At 38.0% G+C, this 16353-nt stretch overlaps 1 protein-coding gene across 4 annotated transcripts; it reads left to right on the top strand.

Annotated features, from left to right (window-relative positions):
• The first annotated feature begins 1240 nt into the window (after positions 1-1240).
• LOC114789230 (mucin-2-like) lies at positions 1241-16108 on the top strand. 4 transcript variants are annotated; one of them, XM_028978417.1, is made up of 13 exons: positions 1241-1298; positions 2600-5271; positions 5401-5465; positions 5548-5690; positions 5776-6936; positions 9233-10101; positions 10231-10295; positions 10378-10520; positions 10606-14625; positions 14743-15098; positions 15235-15299; positions 15397-15539; positions 15625-16108. In XM_028978417.1, the coding sequence occupies exons 1-13, from the start codon at positions 1253-1255 to the stop codon at positions 15816-15818; spliced, it is 9942 nt and encodes a 3313-aa protein (XP_028834250.1). In that variant the 5' UTR covers positions 1241-1252; the 3' UTR covers positions 15819-16108. The 4 variants fall into 4 exon arrangements, with proteins under 4 accessions (XP_028834250.1, XP_028834249.1, XP_028834252.1 ...); XM_028978416.1 differs by having other exon boundaries at positions 10606-15098; XM_028978419.1 differs by lacking the exons at positions 1241-1298; positions 2600-5271; positions 5401-5465; positions 5548-5690; positions 5776-6936 and adding exons at positions 6943-7571; positions 7701-7765; positions 7844-7986; positions 8072-9232 and having other exon boundaries at positions 9467-10101; positions 10606-15098.
• Positions 16109-16353: the final 245 nt, after the last annotated feature.

The raw sequence follows: 16353 nt of genomic DNA, 5'->3' as shown, positions 1-16353 counted from the left end.
CTGGTTGAAAATGTGTTGTATTCACAGATCTTGAAGTACTTGATGGTGTTGGTACAGTAATGTTTGTGACCTCTAAGCTTGTTGTGGATGGTTCTGTTGTAAATGCTGGGAGCGCAGATGAAGTAATTTTAGTAGTATGTACCAGTGATATAGTAGAACCACCTTCACCTGTAGTACTGGATGCTGTTGGTGAAGTTATTGCAATTCGTCAGCATTTCAAACATTTTTTAGTAGAACAGAAACCTTTGTAATGAAATTCATGACAGAGTTTACCTGAATTATGAGTCATGCACCATTTTATCTAAATAATTTCTGCCCGTGAGCAGAGGTAAGTGCTCTACCATCTGTGAAAGTGATATAGAGTGTAGAAAAGTTACCACCCCTTATAGGATGGGTTCAGGATGAGATGACCAGTATTACCTGTACAGGTCCTGTCACCCATATTCACAAGTTCACCCCTAAAAATAATTGAAGTTCTTATTCAGTACTATAAAGACTGGATAATTGTATTGGAAATTTTCCATTTTTTATTTTTGCCCCTCAAATGCCAAAAATTGTAATGACACAACATTATTTAGTATGCTACATTATGTCTTACTGTAATATTGCATAATTTCCCTCTTGAAAATCAATTATGAATAAATAGCTGTAGCAAAAAACATAAAACCTTACCCTCTAAATTGTGGGTGTGGTGTCTCAACATAGGTGTGTCATTAAGACTATGCGCATATGGAGGAATTCCACAGGAACGCCCACATTGTAAAGTAATGGACTCATTACATTGCAACAGAGAAAGCAACTTTATAAACAGATAGGGACAACCTGTTATTTCTTCAGTATGGTGACTGACTGATCTAAGGGCACAAGTTCTTCTGGAAATTAGTGGTAAGAAATAAAAGGTATTTTAAAAACACAAATTCTCTCAAATGTGCATCTCTCTATATATCATTATATTTTTCTATCTGTGATAGTTGCTTTTTTTTTCTATACAAAAACGTTAAACTCTAGACAGTGGAATAGTTATTATCCATTTTACATTTTATGCATGTCTACTGAATTTATCAGTATGAATTGAGAAGTGAATAAAATAAATATGTTCCTGTAAATATTTAGATTTTATCTGAAATTGACAATTAATACAATTTAATGAATTAATTAATAAATTCATTAAATATTTTAATCATTTTTATGTTTGCATAATTCCTAGTTTTCAATAAAAATGCTTTTTTTGTTGTTGCAGGTACAACATTAAATGAAAATGAATACGGTGTTCAATGTAGTGCTGATATATATTACAGGTAAGACAGTTGATGCTAATTAAGTATCTATTGTAATTTATTATTTTCTCAATGATAGCTGTGTCAGCACAGTACTGCACAGGATCTGGACAAGAATTAATTAAAACATTGATGTAAAAAAGACAATTGGCAAGTAGTCAGTTAAGAGAGAGACTGGAAAAACTGTGATCAACCTCACAACCTAAGAACCATTCAATGAGGGGGTCTCACCACAAGCCTTAAAATATTATTTTATTCTGTAGACACTGTTTTATGGGGTCACAACATGAAATGACAACCAGCACCAATTCCATTTAGATTTCTTCATTAAGCAGATGCTCTGCTCCACAGTGTGATTTGTTAATACCTGACTGCTGGCAAACAGACATGAAGATTGTATTTTACAATAGATTTATTGATGCAGCAGTTCATGATGCAGCACATATATAAATGCTAATTTATGTTTTTCTTTTTTTTCATGTGTGCATATATGATGTATGTGTGCATATAATCTTTCATTAAATTTAGGAAGAAGTCCATTGATTAGTCCTTTGCACTCATAAGACGTACACTGTAGATTTAATTCATGAGATGCTTTTTAAAATGAGTGAAGGATAATAACTGGTTTATTACATAACCTCATGTGTGTTATTTCATAGTCCTCTGTCTTTAGTTTTGTCATATAATGTAAAAATGCAAGACCCATCAATAAGAAAATGTGTCCAAGCTTTAGACTGATGCATCCAAACTTTATCTTTAAACTTTAAATTCATTTAGTTACACACACACACACCACACACACACGTGTGTGTGTATGTATGTGTGTGTGTGTGTGTGTGTGTGTGTGTGTGTGTGTGTGTGTGTGTGTGTGTATATATATATATATATATATATATGTATATATATATAGTGCCACTATGTATGTATGCTTGATCAATATCTTACCCATACTTTCACTCACTGCTTATTTTATATTGCAAATATAAAGTTTATAAAGTTTTATCCAGTATAACTCATATCTTTATTTTATTGAAAATTTATTTTCCTTAATGTGCATCTGCTAGTTTGATTCAAACGTTATCTCACTGTAATTGCATAGTGACAATAAAGCCATTTAATCAAATTATATATATATATATATATATATATATATATATATATATATATATATATATATATATATATATATATATAAAATGTATATATATATGTGTGTGTGTGTGTGTGTGTGTATATATGTTTGTTTATTTATTTAGTTATTTATTTATTATGTATTAAGTCATTCATCTAATTTTTGTTTATAATGCTGTTTTATAATGCAGTTTTCGCCTGGGCACGTGCAGGGGATATGACAACTCCTACAAATATTACAAATAGAGAGACCACAGCAAGTAGTTCAACATCTGAGTCTATAACTACAAGACCTTCTCAACCCAGTGCTTCAACTGAAATTGGAACAACAATTTTAGCAACAGCATCCAGTACTACAGCTGAAGGAAGTACTACACTATCCGTGGCACATACTACTTCAATGACCACATCTGTACCTCCAGGAACTACAACAGAACATTTTACAATAAGCACAGATGGAAAGGGGACTGATCTTTCCTCAAGAACTGTACCAACAGCATTTAGTATTTCAACATCTGAGCCTGTTTCTGCAATACAATTGCAAACAGACCCTTCTACTAGATCTTCAACAAAGGTTTCTCTTACAGCACCCAGTACAACAGCTGGAGAAAGTACTACCGTATCCCCCATAGATGAAATTACAACGCCTATATTTTCCCCTCCAGCAACTACAGAACGCTTTACAACAACCTTTGAGGGCACAAGTGGTTCTGCAACTGCTGTTCCAACAGTGTTAAGCACATCTAAGTCAGTGGCTATAACACCTTCTCAAACAGGACATACTACTACAGTTTCACCAACATTTACCCCAATAGCATTCAGTACAACAGCTGACGGAAGTACTAAAGTGTCTCTGGTAAATACAACTGCAGCAATCTCACCTGCCTCTTCAACAACTACAAAAGAACCTTTCACAATAACCACAGAAGACCCAACTGGTTCTCTAACCACATCTATTGGTTCAACATCTGAGTCTGTAACTACAACAGCTTCTCAAACCAGCAATTTAACTGGAATTGCAATAACTTCACCAACAGCATCCAGTACTACAGCTGAAGGTGGTTCTACTGTATCACTGGTACATACTACTAAAGTGACTTCATCTGCGCTCCCAGCATTTACAACAGAACCATCCACAACAAGCTTAGAGGGCACAAACATTACTGTACCAACACCATCAAGTACTTCAAGATCTGTGAATACAACACATTTTCAACCAGGCCCTACTACTATTATTTCACCAACAACTTTTCCAATGACGTCCAGTATGGCAGTGTCACTGATACATTCCACTATATTGATTGAATCTTCACCTCCAGCAACAATAACAGAATCTACCTCTGAGTCTAAACCTACTACACCTTCTCAAACAAGCTCTTTGATTGGAATTGCAACAACAATTTTACCAACAGCATCCAGTACTACAGCTCAAGGAAGTACTCTAGCTCAAGGAAGTGCTCATACGACTACAACAGAACCTCCCACAAGCCCAGAGGGCACAGGTGCTTCTTCAGCTATTACACACACATCATCAAGTACATCAACATCTGAGCCTGTGCCTACAACACACTTTCAAACTGGACCTACTACTTCAATTTCACCAACAATTTATCCAACAGCATCCAGTACTACTGTATCATTGGTACATTCCACAACAGTGATTGAATCTTCACCTCCAGCAACAACCAGAGAACCTTCCATAAAGAGCCTAGAGAGCACAACATTTGAGGCTGTAACTACAACTTCTCAAAGCATCTATTTGACTAAAATTCCAACAATAATTTTACCAACAGCATCCAGCACTAGAGCTGAAGAAAGTACAGTATCACTCTCACATACTACCACAATGACTGCATCTTCACCTCCAGTTACTTCAACAGAACCTTTCACAACAAGCCTAGAAAGCAGAAGTGTTTCTAAAATTGATTCTAGCAGTACCACATCTGAGTCTATAACTACAACAGCTTCTGAAACCAGGGCGTTTACGGGAATTGCAGCAACCTCACCTACAGCATCTAGTACTACAGCTGAAGGCAGTACTACAGAATCAAGTCTACATACAACTACAATGATTGCATCTCCTCATTCAGCAGAATCTTTCACAACAAACTCGGAGACTGCAAGTGTTCCTCTTTCTCAAACAGGCCCTACTACTACAATTCCACCAGTAGTTTCTCCAAAAGCATCCAGTTCTACAGCTGAAGGAAGTACTACACCATCACTGGCACATACTACTGCAGTGACCACATCTCCGTCTCAGGCACCAACAACAGAACCTATTATGACAGGCCGAGAGGGAACAAGTGGTGCTTTTTTACCAATTTCGTCAACTACTTCAACATTTGAGCCTGTGACTACAACACATTCCTCAACAGGCCCTACATCTGGAATTGCAACAACCGTTTCTCCAACAGCATTTAGTACAACAGCTGAAGAACATAGAACAGTAACCCTGGTAGATACAACTACCACAGCAATCCCCTCAATATCTACAAGAGAGCCATCCACAACAGGCCAAGAAGGCAAAAGTGTTTCTTCAGCTATTGTACCAACAGTATCAAGTACTTCGACATCTGAGCCTGTGCCTACAACACCTTCTCATACAGGTCCTACTAGTACAATCCCACCAGTAGTTTCCGGTTCAACTACAAAAACAACCTCTGTCCTTCCAACAGCCACAATCCTTTTAGGTCCTAAAACCACCACATTTTCTGACACCACAACAACTGTCCCATATCTCCCAGCCACTTCAACTGAAGGCTACATAGTTCTTACCTTCAGAATTAATCAAGCCTTTCAAAATGACTATTATGATTCATCAACATCAGCCTACCAGTTATTAGCAAGCAATATCACAACTGAGGTAAGATATATCCAATCTTTCTGAATATAAATTTAAATGTATTGTACTTTATTTAACTTATCTCATAGATAAATATCCGACAAAAATAAACAACTCTTTCATGTGATTTCTTTTTGTTTGCATCTTTAGCTGAATAGAGAATTTAAAAAAAGGTATCCATTGACTTTCCTTAGAACCTTCATTAAACGTTTCTGGTAAGTTTTAAATAAATATTTTTGATATAGCACTTACAATAAAAATGCATATATTAAATCCCATGATTTCTGTTCTTGTTAGGCCTGGATCAGTGGGTGTGGATGCTGACCTAATTTTTCAAAATCAGTCTGTAGTTCCAAATAACACAAATGTGGCTAATGATCTTCAAAATGGTGTTTCTGAATCTGTTTTCCTGGCTGTCGTTCAAGGAAGTATTTCTGCCCGTAAGTCTTCATTCTAAAAGATCTTTCACATCAATCTTGTTGTCATATCATCAATATATAATAGCCGGTAATTTTATATTGACAGAAACACCATCCAGCACCACAGCTGCAGAAAGTACAGCAGTATACCTGGTGGCTTCAACTACAACAATCACTTCTACACTTCCAACAAGTACAACAGAGTCTTTCACTACAAGCCAAGAGAGCACAAGTTTTTCTCCAACTACTGTACCACCACCATCAAGTACTTTGATATCTGAGCCTGTGTCTACAACAACTTCTCAAACATATGCTACTACTACAATAACACCAACAGTATCCAGTACTACAGCTCAAGGAAGTACTCAAGTATCAGTAGGACATCCAGCAACTACAACCGAACCTCTCACAACAAGCCTAGAGAGCAGAAGTGTTTTTCTAATTGCATCTAGTGGGTCATCATCTGAGTCTAAAACAACTGCAGCTTCTCAAACCAGCTCTGGAATTGCAACAACAATTTCACCAACAGCATCTGAAACTACAGCTGAAGGAAGTACTACAGGATCACTGGCACATAGTACTTCTGTGATTTCATCTGCTCCTTCAGTGACTACAGCAAAACCTTCCATAAGCCCAGAGATCACAAGTGTTTCTTCCGGAAATTTACCATCATCAAGTACTTCAACATCTGAGCCTGTGACTACAACACATTCTCAAACTGGCACAACTACTACAGTTTCTCCAACAATTTCTTCAATGGCATCCAGTACAATCGCTCAAGGAAGTACTACAGAATCACTGGCACATAGTTCTACAGTGATTTCATCTGCTCTTGTAGTGACTACAACAGAAGCTTTAACAAAAAGCCTAGAGAGTACAGGTGTTTCTGCAACCACTTCTAGGAGTTACACATCTGAATCTAAAGACACAACAGCTTCTCAAACAAGCTATTTGAATGGAATTGCAACAACAACTTCTCCAACAGCTTCCAGTACTACAGCAGAAGGAAGTACTACACTATCACTGGCACATTCTACTGCAGTGACCACATCTGCATCTCCACCGACAACAACATACCATTCCACAACAAGCCCAGAGGTCACAAGTGTTTCTTCAGCTTTTGTACAAACAACATCAAGTACTTCAACATCTGAGCCTGTGACTACAACACATTCTCAAACTGGTGCAACTACTACAATTTCACCAACAATTTCTCCATCAGCATCCAGTACTACAGCAGAAGGAAGTACTACACCATCACTTGCACATTCTACTGCAGTGACCACATCTCCGTCTCAGGCACCAACAACAGAACCTATTATGACAGGCCGAGAGGGAACAAGTGGGGCTTTTTTACCAATTTCGTCAACTACTTCAACATTTGAGCCTGTGACTACAACACATTCCTCAACAGGCCCTACATCTGGAATTGCAACAACCGTTTCTCCAACAGCATTTAGTACAACAGCTGAAGAACATAGAACAGTAACCCTGGTAGATACAACTACCACAGCAATCCCCTCAATATCTACAAGAGAGCCATCCACAACAGGCCAAGAAGGCAAAAGTGTTTCTTCAGCTATTGTACCAACAGTATCAAGTACTTCGACATCTGAGCCTGTGCCTACAACACCTTCTCATACAGGTCCTACTAGTACAATCCCACCAGTAGTTTCCGGTTCAACTACAAAAACAACCTCTGTCCTTCCAACAGCCACAATCCTTTTAGGTCCTAAAACCACCACATTTTCTGACACCACAACAACTGTCCCATATCTCCCAGCCACTTCAACTGAAGGCTACATAGTTCTTACCTTCAGAATTAATCAAGCCTTTCAAAATGACTATTATGATTCATCAACATCAGCCTACCAGTTATTAGAAAGCAATATCACAACTGAGGTAAGATATATCCAATCTTTCTGAATATAAATTTAAATGTATTGTACTTTATTTAACTTATCTCATAGATAAATATCCGACAAAAATAAACAACTCTTTCATGTGATTTCTTTTTGTTTGCATCTTTAGCTGAATAGAGGATATAAAAAAAGGTATCCATTGACTTTCCTTAGAACCTTCATTAAACGTTTCTGGTAAGTTTTAAATAAATATTTTTGATATAGCACAATAAAAATGCATATATTAAATCCCATGATTTCTGTTCTTGTTAGGCCTGGATCAGTGGGTGTGGATGCTGACCTAATTTTTCAAAATCAGTCTGTAGTTCCAAATAACACAAATGTGGCTAATGATCTTCAAAATGGTGTTTCTGAATCTGTTTTCCTGGCTGTCATTCAAGGAAGTATTTCTGCCCGTAAGTCTTCATTCTAAAAGATCTTTCACATCAATCTTGTTGTCATATCATCAATATATAATAGCCGGTACTTTTATATTGACAGAAACACCATCCAGCACCACAGCTGCAGAAAGTACAGCAGTATACCTGGTGGCTTCAACTACAACAATCACTTCTACACTTCCAACAAGTACAACAGAGTCTTTCACTACAAGCCAAGAGAGCACAAGTTTTTCTCCAACTACTGTACCACCACCATCAAGTACTTTGATATCTGAGCCTGTGTCTACAACAACTTCTCAAACATATGCTACTACTACAATAACACCAACAGTATCCAGTACTACAGCTCAAGGAAGTACTCAAGTATCAGTAGGACATCCAGCAACTACAACCGAACCTCTCACAACAAGCCTAGAGAGCAGAAGTGTTTTTCTAATTGCATCTAGTGGGTCATCATCTGAGTCTAAAACAACTGCAGCTTCTCAAACCAGCTCTGGAATTGCAACAACAATTTCACCAACAGCATCTGAAACTACAGCTGAAGGAAGTACTACAGGATCACTGGCACATAGTACTTCTGTGATTTCATCTGCTCCTTCAGTGACTACAGCAAAACCTTCCATAAGCCCAGAGATCACAAGTGTTTCTTCTGGAAATTTACCATCATCAAGTACTTCAACATCTGAGCCTGTGACTACAACACATTCTCAAACTGGCACAACTACTACAGTTTCTCCAACAATTTCTTCAATGGCATCCAGTACAATCGCTCAAGGAAGTACTACAGAATCACTGGCACATAGTTCTACAGTGATTTCATCTGCTCTTGCAGTGACTACAACAGAAGCTTTAACAAAAAGCCTAGAGAGTACAGGTGTTTCTGCAACCACTTCTAGGAGTTACACATCTGAATCTAAAGATACAACAGCTTCTCAAACAAGCTATTTGAATGGAATTGCAACAACAACTTCTCCAACAGCTTCCAGTACTACAGCAGAAGGAAGTACTACACTATCACTGGCACATTCTACTGCAGTGACCACATCTGCATCTCCACCGACAACAACATACCATTCCACAACAAGCCCAGAGGTCACAAGTGTTTCTTCAGCTTTTGTACAAACAACATCAAGTACTTCAACATCTGAGCCTGTGACTACAACACATTCTCAAACTGGTGCAACTACTACAATTTCACCAACAATTTCTCCATCAGCATCCAGTACTACAGCAGAAGGAAGTACTACACCATCACTTGCACATAGTACTACAGTGATTTCTTCTGCTCATCTAGCGACTACAACAGAACCTCCCACAAGCCCAGAGATCACAAGTGCTTCTTCAGCTATTGTACAAACATCATCAAGTTCTTCAACATCTGAGCCTGTGACCACAACACATTCTCAAACAGGCTCAACTACTACAGTTTTACCAACAATTTCTCCATCAGCATCAAGTACTACAGCAGAAGGAAGTACTACACCATCACTGGCACATTCTACTGCAGTGACCACATCTCCGTCTCAGGCACCAACAACAGAACCTATTATGACAGGCCGAGAGGGAACAAGTGGTGCTTTTTTACCAATTTCATCAACTACTTCAACATTTGAGCCTGTGACTACAACACATTCCTCAACAGGCCCTACATCTGGAATTGCAACAACCGTTTCTCCAACAGCATTTAGTACAACAGCTGAAGAACATAGAATAGTAACCCTGGTAGATACAACTACCACAGCAATCCCCTCAATATCTACAAGAGAGCCATCCACAACAGGCCAAGAAGGCAAAAGTGTTTCTTCAGCTATTGTACCAACAGTATCAAGTACTTCGACATCTGAGCCTGTGCCTACAACACCTTCTCATACAGGTCCTACTAGTACAACCCCACCAGTAGTTTCCGGTTCAACTACAAAAACAACCTCTGTCCTTCCAACAGCCACAATCCTTTTAGGTCCTAAAACCACCACATTTTCTGACACCACAACAACTGTCCCATATCTCCCAGCCACTTCAACTGAAGGCTACACAATTCTTACCTTCAGAATTAATCAAGCCTTTCAAAATGACTATTATGATTCATCAACATCAGCCTACCAGTTATTAGAAAGCAATATCACAACTGAGGTAAGATATATCCAATCTTTCTGAATATAAATTTAAATGTATTGTACTTTATTTAACTTATCTCATAGATAAATATCCGACAAAAATAAACAACTCTTTCATGTGATTTCTTTTTGTTTGCATCTTTAGCTGAATAGAGGATATAAAAAAAGGTATCCATTGACTTTCCTTAGAACCTTCATTAAACGTTTCTGGTAAGTTTTAAATAAATATTTTTGATATAGCACTTACAATAAAAATGCATATATTAAATCCCATGATTTCTGTTCTTGTTAGGCCTGGATCAGTGGGTGTGGATGCTGACCTAATTTTTCAAAATCAGTCTGTAGTTCCAAATAACACAAATGTGGCTAATGATCTTCAAAATAGTATTTCTGAAACTGTTTTCCTGGCTGTCGTTCAAGGAAGTATTTCTGCTCGTAAGTCTTCATTCTCAAAGTTCTTCCACATCTATCTTGTTGTAATATCATCAATATATAATAGCCTGTAATTTTATATTGACAGAAACACCATCCAACACCACAGCTGCAGAAAGTACAGCAGTATACCTGGTGGCTTCAACTACAACAATCACTTCTACACTTCCAACAAGTACAACAGAGTCTTTCACTACAAGCCAAGAGAGCACAAGTTTTTCTCCAACTACTGTACCACCACCATCAAGTACTTTGATATCTGAGCCTGTGTCTACAACAACTTCTCAAACATATGCTACTACTACAATAACACCAACAGTATCCAGTACTGCTGCTGTTATTGAGTCTAAAACAACTGCAGCTTCTCAAACCAGCTCTGGAATTGCAACAACAATTTCACCAACAGCATCTGAAACTACAGCTAAAGGAAGTACTACAGTATCACTGGCACATAGTACTACTGTGATTTCATCTGCTCCTTCAGTGACTACAGCAGAACCTTCCACAAGCCCAGAAATCACAAGTGTTTCTTCAGCAATTGCACTATCATCAAGTACTTCAACATCTGAGCATGTGACTACAACATATTCTCAAACAGGTTCAACTACTACAATTTCATCAACTATTTCTCCATCATCATCCAGTACTACAGCAGAAGAAAGTACTACACCATCACTTGCACATAGTACTACAGTGATTTCTTCTGCTCCTCCAGCAACTACAACAGAGTCTCCTACAAGCCCAGAGATCACAAGTGCTTCTTCAGCTATTGTACTAACATCATCAAGTTCTTCAACATCTGAGCCTGTGACTACAACACATTCTCAAACTGGTTCAACTGCTACAATTTCATCAACAATTTCTCCATCAGCATCCATTACTACAACAGAAGGAAGTACTACACCATCACTGGCACATAGTACTACAGTGATTTCTTCTGCTCTTCCAGCAACTACAACAGAACCTCCTACAAGCCCAGAGATCACAAGTGCTTCTTCAGCTATTGTACAAACATCATCAAGTTCTTCAACATCTGAGCCTGTTACTACAACACATTCTCAAACAGGTTCAACTACTACAGTTTTACCAACAATTTCTCCATCAGCATCCAGTACTACAGCAGAAGGAAGTACTACACCATCACTGGCACATAGTACTACAGTGATTTCTTCTGCTCTTCCAGCAACTACAACAGAACCTCCTACAAGCCCAGAGATCACAAGTGCTTCTTCAGCTATTGTACAAACATCATCAAGTTCTTCAACATCTGAGCCTGTGACCACAACACATTCTCAAACAGGTTCAACTACTACAACATTACCAACAATTTCTCCATCAGCATCCAGTACTACAGCAGAAGGAAGTACTACAGTATCACTAGCACATAGTACTACAGTGATTTCTTCTGTTCCTCCAGCAACTACAACAGAATCTCCGACAAGCCCAGAGATCACAAGTGCTTCTTCAGCTATTGTACAAACATCATCAAGTTCTTCAACATCTGAGCCTGTGACCACAACACATTCTCAAACAGGTTCAACTACTACAATTTTACCAACAATTTCTCCATCAGCATCCAGCACTACAGCAGAAGGAAGTACTACATTATCACTGGCACATAGTACTACAGTGATTTCTTCTGCTCCTCCAGCAACTACAACAGAATCTCCTACAAGCCCAGAGATCACAAGTTCTTCTTCAGCTATTGTACAAACATCATCAAGTTCTTCAACATCTGAGCCTGTTACTACAACACATTCTCAAACAGGTTCAACTACTACAATTTTACCAACAATTTCTCCATCAGCATCCAGTACTACAGCTATAGGAAGTACTACACCATCACAGGCACATAGTACTACAGTGATTTCTTCTGCTCTTCCAGCAACTACAACAGAACCTCCTACAAGCCCAGAGATCACAAGTGCTTCTTCAGCTATTGTACAAACATCATCAAGTTCTTCAACATCTGAGCCTGTTACTACAACACATTCTCAAACAGGTTCAACTACTACAGTTTTACCAACAATTTCTCCATCAGCATCCAGTACTACAGCAGAAGGAAGTACTACACCATCACTGGCACATAGTACTACAGTGATTTCTTCTGCTCTTCCAGCAACTACAACAGAACCTCCTACAAGCCCAGAGATCACAAGTGCTTCTTCAGCTATTGTACAAACATCATCAAGTTCTTCAACATCTGAGCCTGTGACCACAACACATTCTCAAACAGGTTCAACTACTACAACATTACCAACAATTTCTCCATCAGCATCCAGTACTACAGCAGAAGGAAGTACTACAGTATCACTAGCACATAGTACTACAGTGATTTCTTCTGTTCCTCCAGCAACTACAACAGAATCTCCGACAAGCCCAGAGATCACAAGTGCTTCTTCAGCTATTGTACAAACATCATCAAGTTCTTCAACATCTGAGCCTGTGACCACAACACATTCTCAAACAGGTTCAACTACTACAATTTTACCAACAATTTCTCCATCAGCATCCAGCACTACAGCAGAAGGAAGTACTACATTATCACTGGCACATAGTACTACAGTGATTTCTTCTGCTCCTCCAGCAACTACAACAGAATCTCCTACAAGCCCAGAGATCACAAGTTCTTCTTCAGCTATTGTACAAACATCATCAAGTTCTTCAACATCTGAGCCTGTTACTACAACACATTCTCAAACAGGTTCAACTACTACAATTTTACCAACAATTTCTCCATCAGCATCCAGTACTACAGCTATAGGAAGTACTACACCATCACAGGCACATAGTACTACAGTGATTTCTTCTGCTCTTCCAGCAACTACAACAGAACCTCCTACAAGCCCAGAGATCACAAGTGCTTCTTCAGCTATTGTACAAACATCATCAAGTTCTTCAACATCTGAGCCTGTTACTACAACACATTCTCAAACAGGTTCAACTACTACAATTTCATCAACAATTTCTCCATCAGCATCCAGTACTACAGCAGAAGGAAGTACTACAGTATCACTGGCACATAGTACTACAGTGATTTCTTCTGCTCCTCCAGCAACTACAACAGAGTCTCCTACAAGCCCAGAGATCACAAGTGTTTCTTCAGCTATTGTACAAACATCATCAAGTTCTTCAACATCTGAGCCTGTGACTACAACACATTCTCAAACAGGTTCAACTACTACAATTTTACCAACAATTTCTCCATCAGCATCCAGTACTACAGCAGAAGGAAGTACTACACCATCACTGGCACATACTACTACAGGGGTTTCTTCTGTTTCTCCAGCAACTACAACAGAGTCTCCCACAAGCCCAAAGATCACAAGTGCTTCTTCAGCTATTGTACAAACATCATCAAGTACTTCAACATCTGAGCCTGTGACCACAACACATTCTCAAACAGGTTCAACTACTACAATTTCATCAACAATTTCTCCATCAGCATCCAGTACTACAGCAGAAGGAAGTACTACAGTATCACTGGCACATAGTACTACAGTGATTTCTTCTGCTCCTCCAGCAACTACAACAGAGTCTCCCACAAGCCCAAAGATCACAAGTGCTTCTTCAGCTATTGTACAAACATCATCAAGTACTTCAACATCTGAGCCTGTGACCACAACACATTCTCAAACAGGTTCAACTACTACAACATTACCAACAATTTCTCCATCAGCATCCAGTACTACAGGTATAGGAAGTACTACATTATCACTAGCACATAGTACTACAGTGATTTCTTCTGTTCCTCCAGCAACTACAACAGAATCTCCGACAAGCCCAGAGATCACAAGTGCTTCTTCAGCTATTGTACAAACATCATCAAGTTCTTCAACATCTGAGCCTGTGACCACAACACATTCTCAAACAGGTTCAACTACTACAATTTTACCAACAATTTCTCCATCAGCATCCAGTACTACAGCAGAAGGAAGTACTACACTATCACTGGCACATAGTACTACAGTGATTTCCTCTGCTCCTCTAGCGACTACAACAGAACCTTCCACAAGCCCAGAGATCACAAGTGCTTCTTCAACTATTGTACTAACATCATCAAGTACTTCAACATCCAAGCCTGCGACTACGACACATTCTCAAACAGGTTCAACTACTACAATTTTACCAACAATTTCTCCATCAGCATCCAGTACTACAGCTATAGGAAGTACTACACTATCACTGGCACATAGTACTACATTGATTTCTTCTTCTCCTTTAGCGACTACAACAGTACCTTCCACAAGCTCTGAGATCACAAGTGCTTCTTCAACTATTGTACTAACATCATCAAGTACTTCAACATCCAAGCCTGCGACTACAACACCTTCCAAAACAAGTCCTATTATTGGAATTAAAACTACAGTATCTCCAGCAGCCTCCAGTTTTACAGCTAAAGGGAGTAGCACAGCAAGTTCTCAAACCACTACAGTGTCTGTCAGTGTCCCAGATAAACCAGCCACATCAGTTGAAGGCTACCTAATTCTAACCTTAAAAATGGTTAGAGCCTTTCAAAATGACTACTATGATTCATCAACATCAGCCTACCAGATCCTGGAAAGGAATGTCACAACTGAGGTAAGACATGTATATATATATATATATATATATATAAGAATCCTAAAAATAAACTCGAATTCATTTGATGTCATTTACCCATTTGCATTTTTTGTCATACATTATAAAGTATTTAAACATTTATTTTTTTCTTTAGCTAAATAAAGGTTATAAAAAACTATATCCTTTAACATTTGTCAGAACTTACATACTACGATTTTGGTAAGTCTCATATCTAAACATATATCACATGAATATGTTCTCATATTTGAAACATGAAAACAAATGTGTATAAACCTCTAACTTGTCTTCTTGTTAGGCCTGGATCAGTCGGTGTGGATGCTCAACTAATTTTTCAAAACCAGTCAGTGGTTCCCAACACCACAACTGTAACAAATGATCTTAAAACCGAACTGTCAAAAGTTGTTTTCCTGGATGTCATTCCAGAAAGCATTTCTGCACGTAAGTCTTTATTTTTATAGGTCTCTCATTCAAATTCAGTGGTATTGTCCTAAATATGTCCTAAATTGTAATTTTATTTGAACAGATAATGCAACAACAGCAGCAGCAACAACGTTTGCAACAACTTCAAGCAGTGCTACAAGTAGTCCTACAGCAAGCAGTACTACAGCAAGCAGTACTACAGCAAGTAGTGCAATTGCAAGCAGCAGACAATGCTTTTTGCTTACTTTCCTTCTTCCAATCTTACTGATCTTGGATCAGTTTGTTAAACTACTTTGAATCTATGAATAAGACATCTTACATTATATTACACATATTTCTGTTGCTGATAATAACAGCAGATGACTGCCCAATTACAAAATGATAAAAAAAAGATGTCATTATGCTGTGTGGGTTTATGAAGTCTGATTATGATTTTTACAGTATTAAATTATGTTACCTATTTAAATTACTCTAGTTATTTAAAAACAATTAACTGAAAAATATTTATTTGAACACTTTGTGTATAATTTATTTTGTCATGCAACTGTTTTAATTCAAATAAAATAAATCTGCATTACTTGTTATAACTAAATTGTTCTTAATTATAAACAGCCCTGTCATAAAATATAATAAATCATTGTCTGATGGAATAAAGTGAAAATAAAGAAGTTTGCCGTGGTTATGAAATAAATTAGTACTAGATATATAGTGGAGCTGTCATGCCACAATGAAAGGAAGCACAGGCGCACAGCATAGTGCAAATAGTTAAGGTTTTTAATAAATAAAAGAAAACATGACTCAAAAGGCTGAAATTAACAAAATAAAACACAGG

This window comes from Denticeps clupeoides, chromosome 4 (assembly GCF_900700375.1).
Source record: "Denticeps clupeoides chromosome 4, fDenClu1.1, whole genome shotgun sequence".
NCBI lineage: Eukaryota > Metazoa > Chordata > Actinopteri > Clupeiformes > Denticipitidae > Denticeps > Denticeps clupeoides.
The sequence above is the reverse complement of the archived record's forward strand: the minus strand, read 5'-3'. Positions and strand labels throughout refer to the sequence as shown.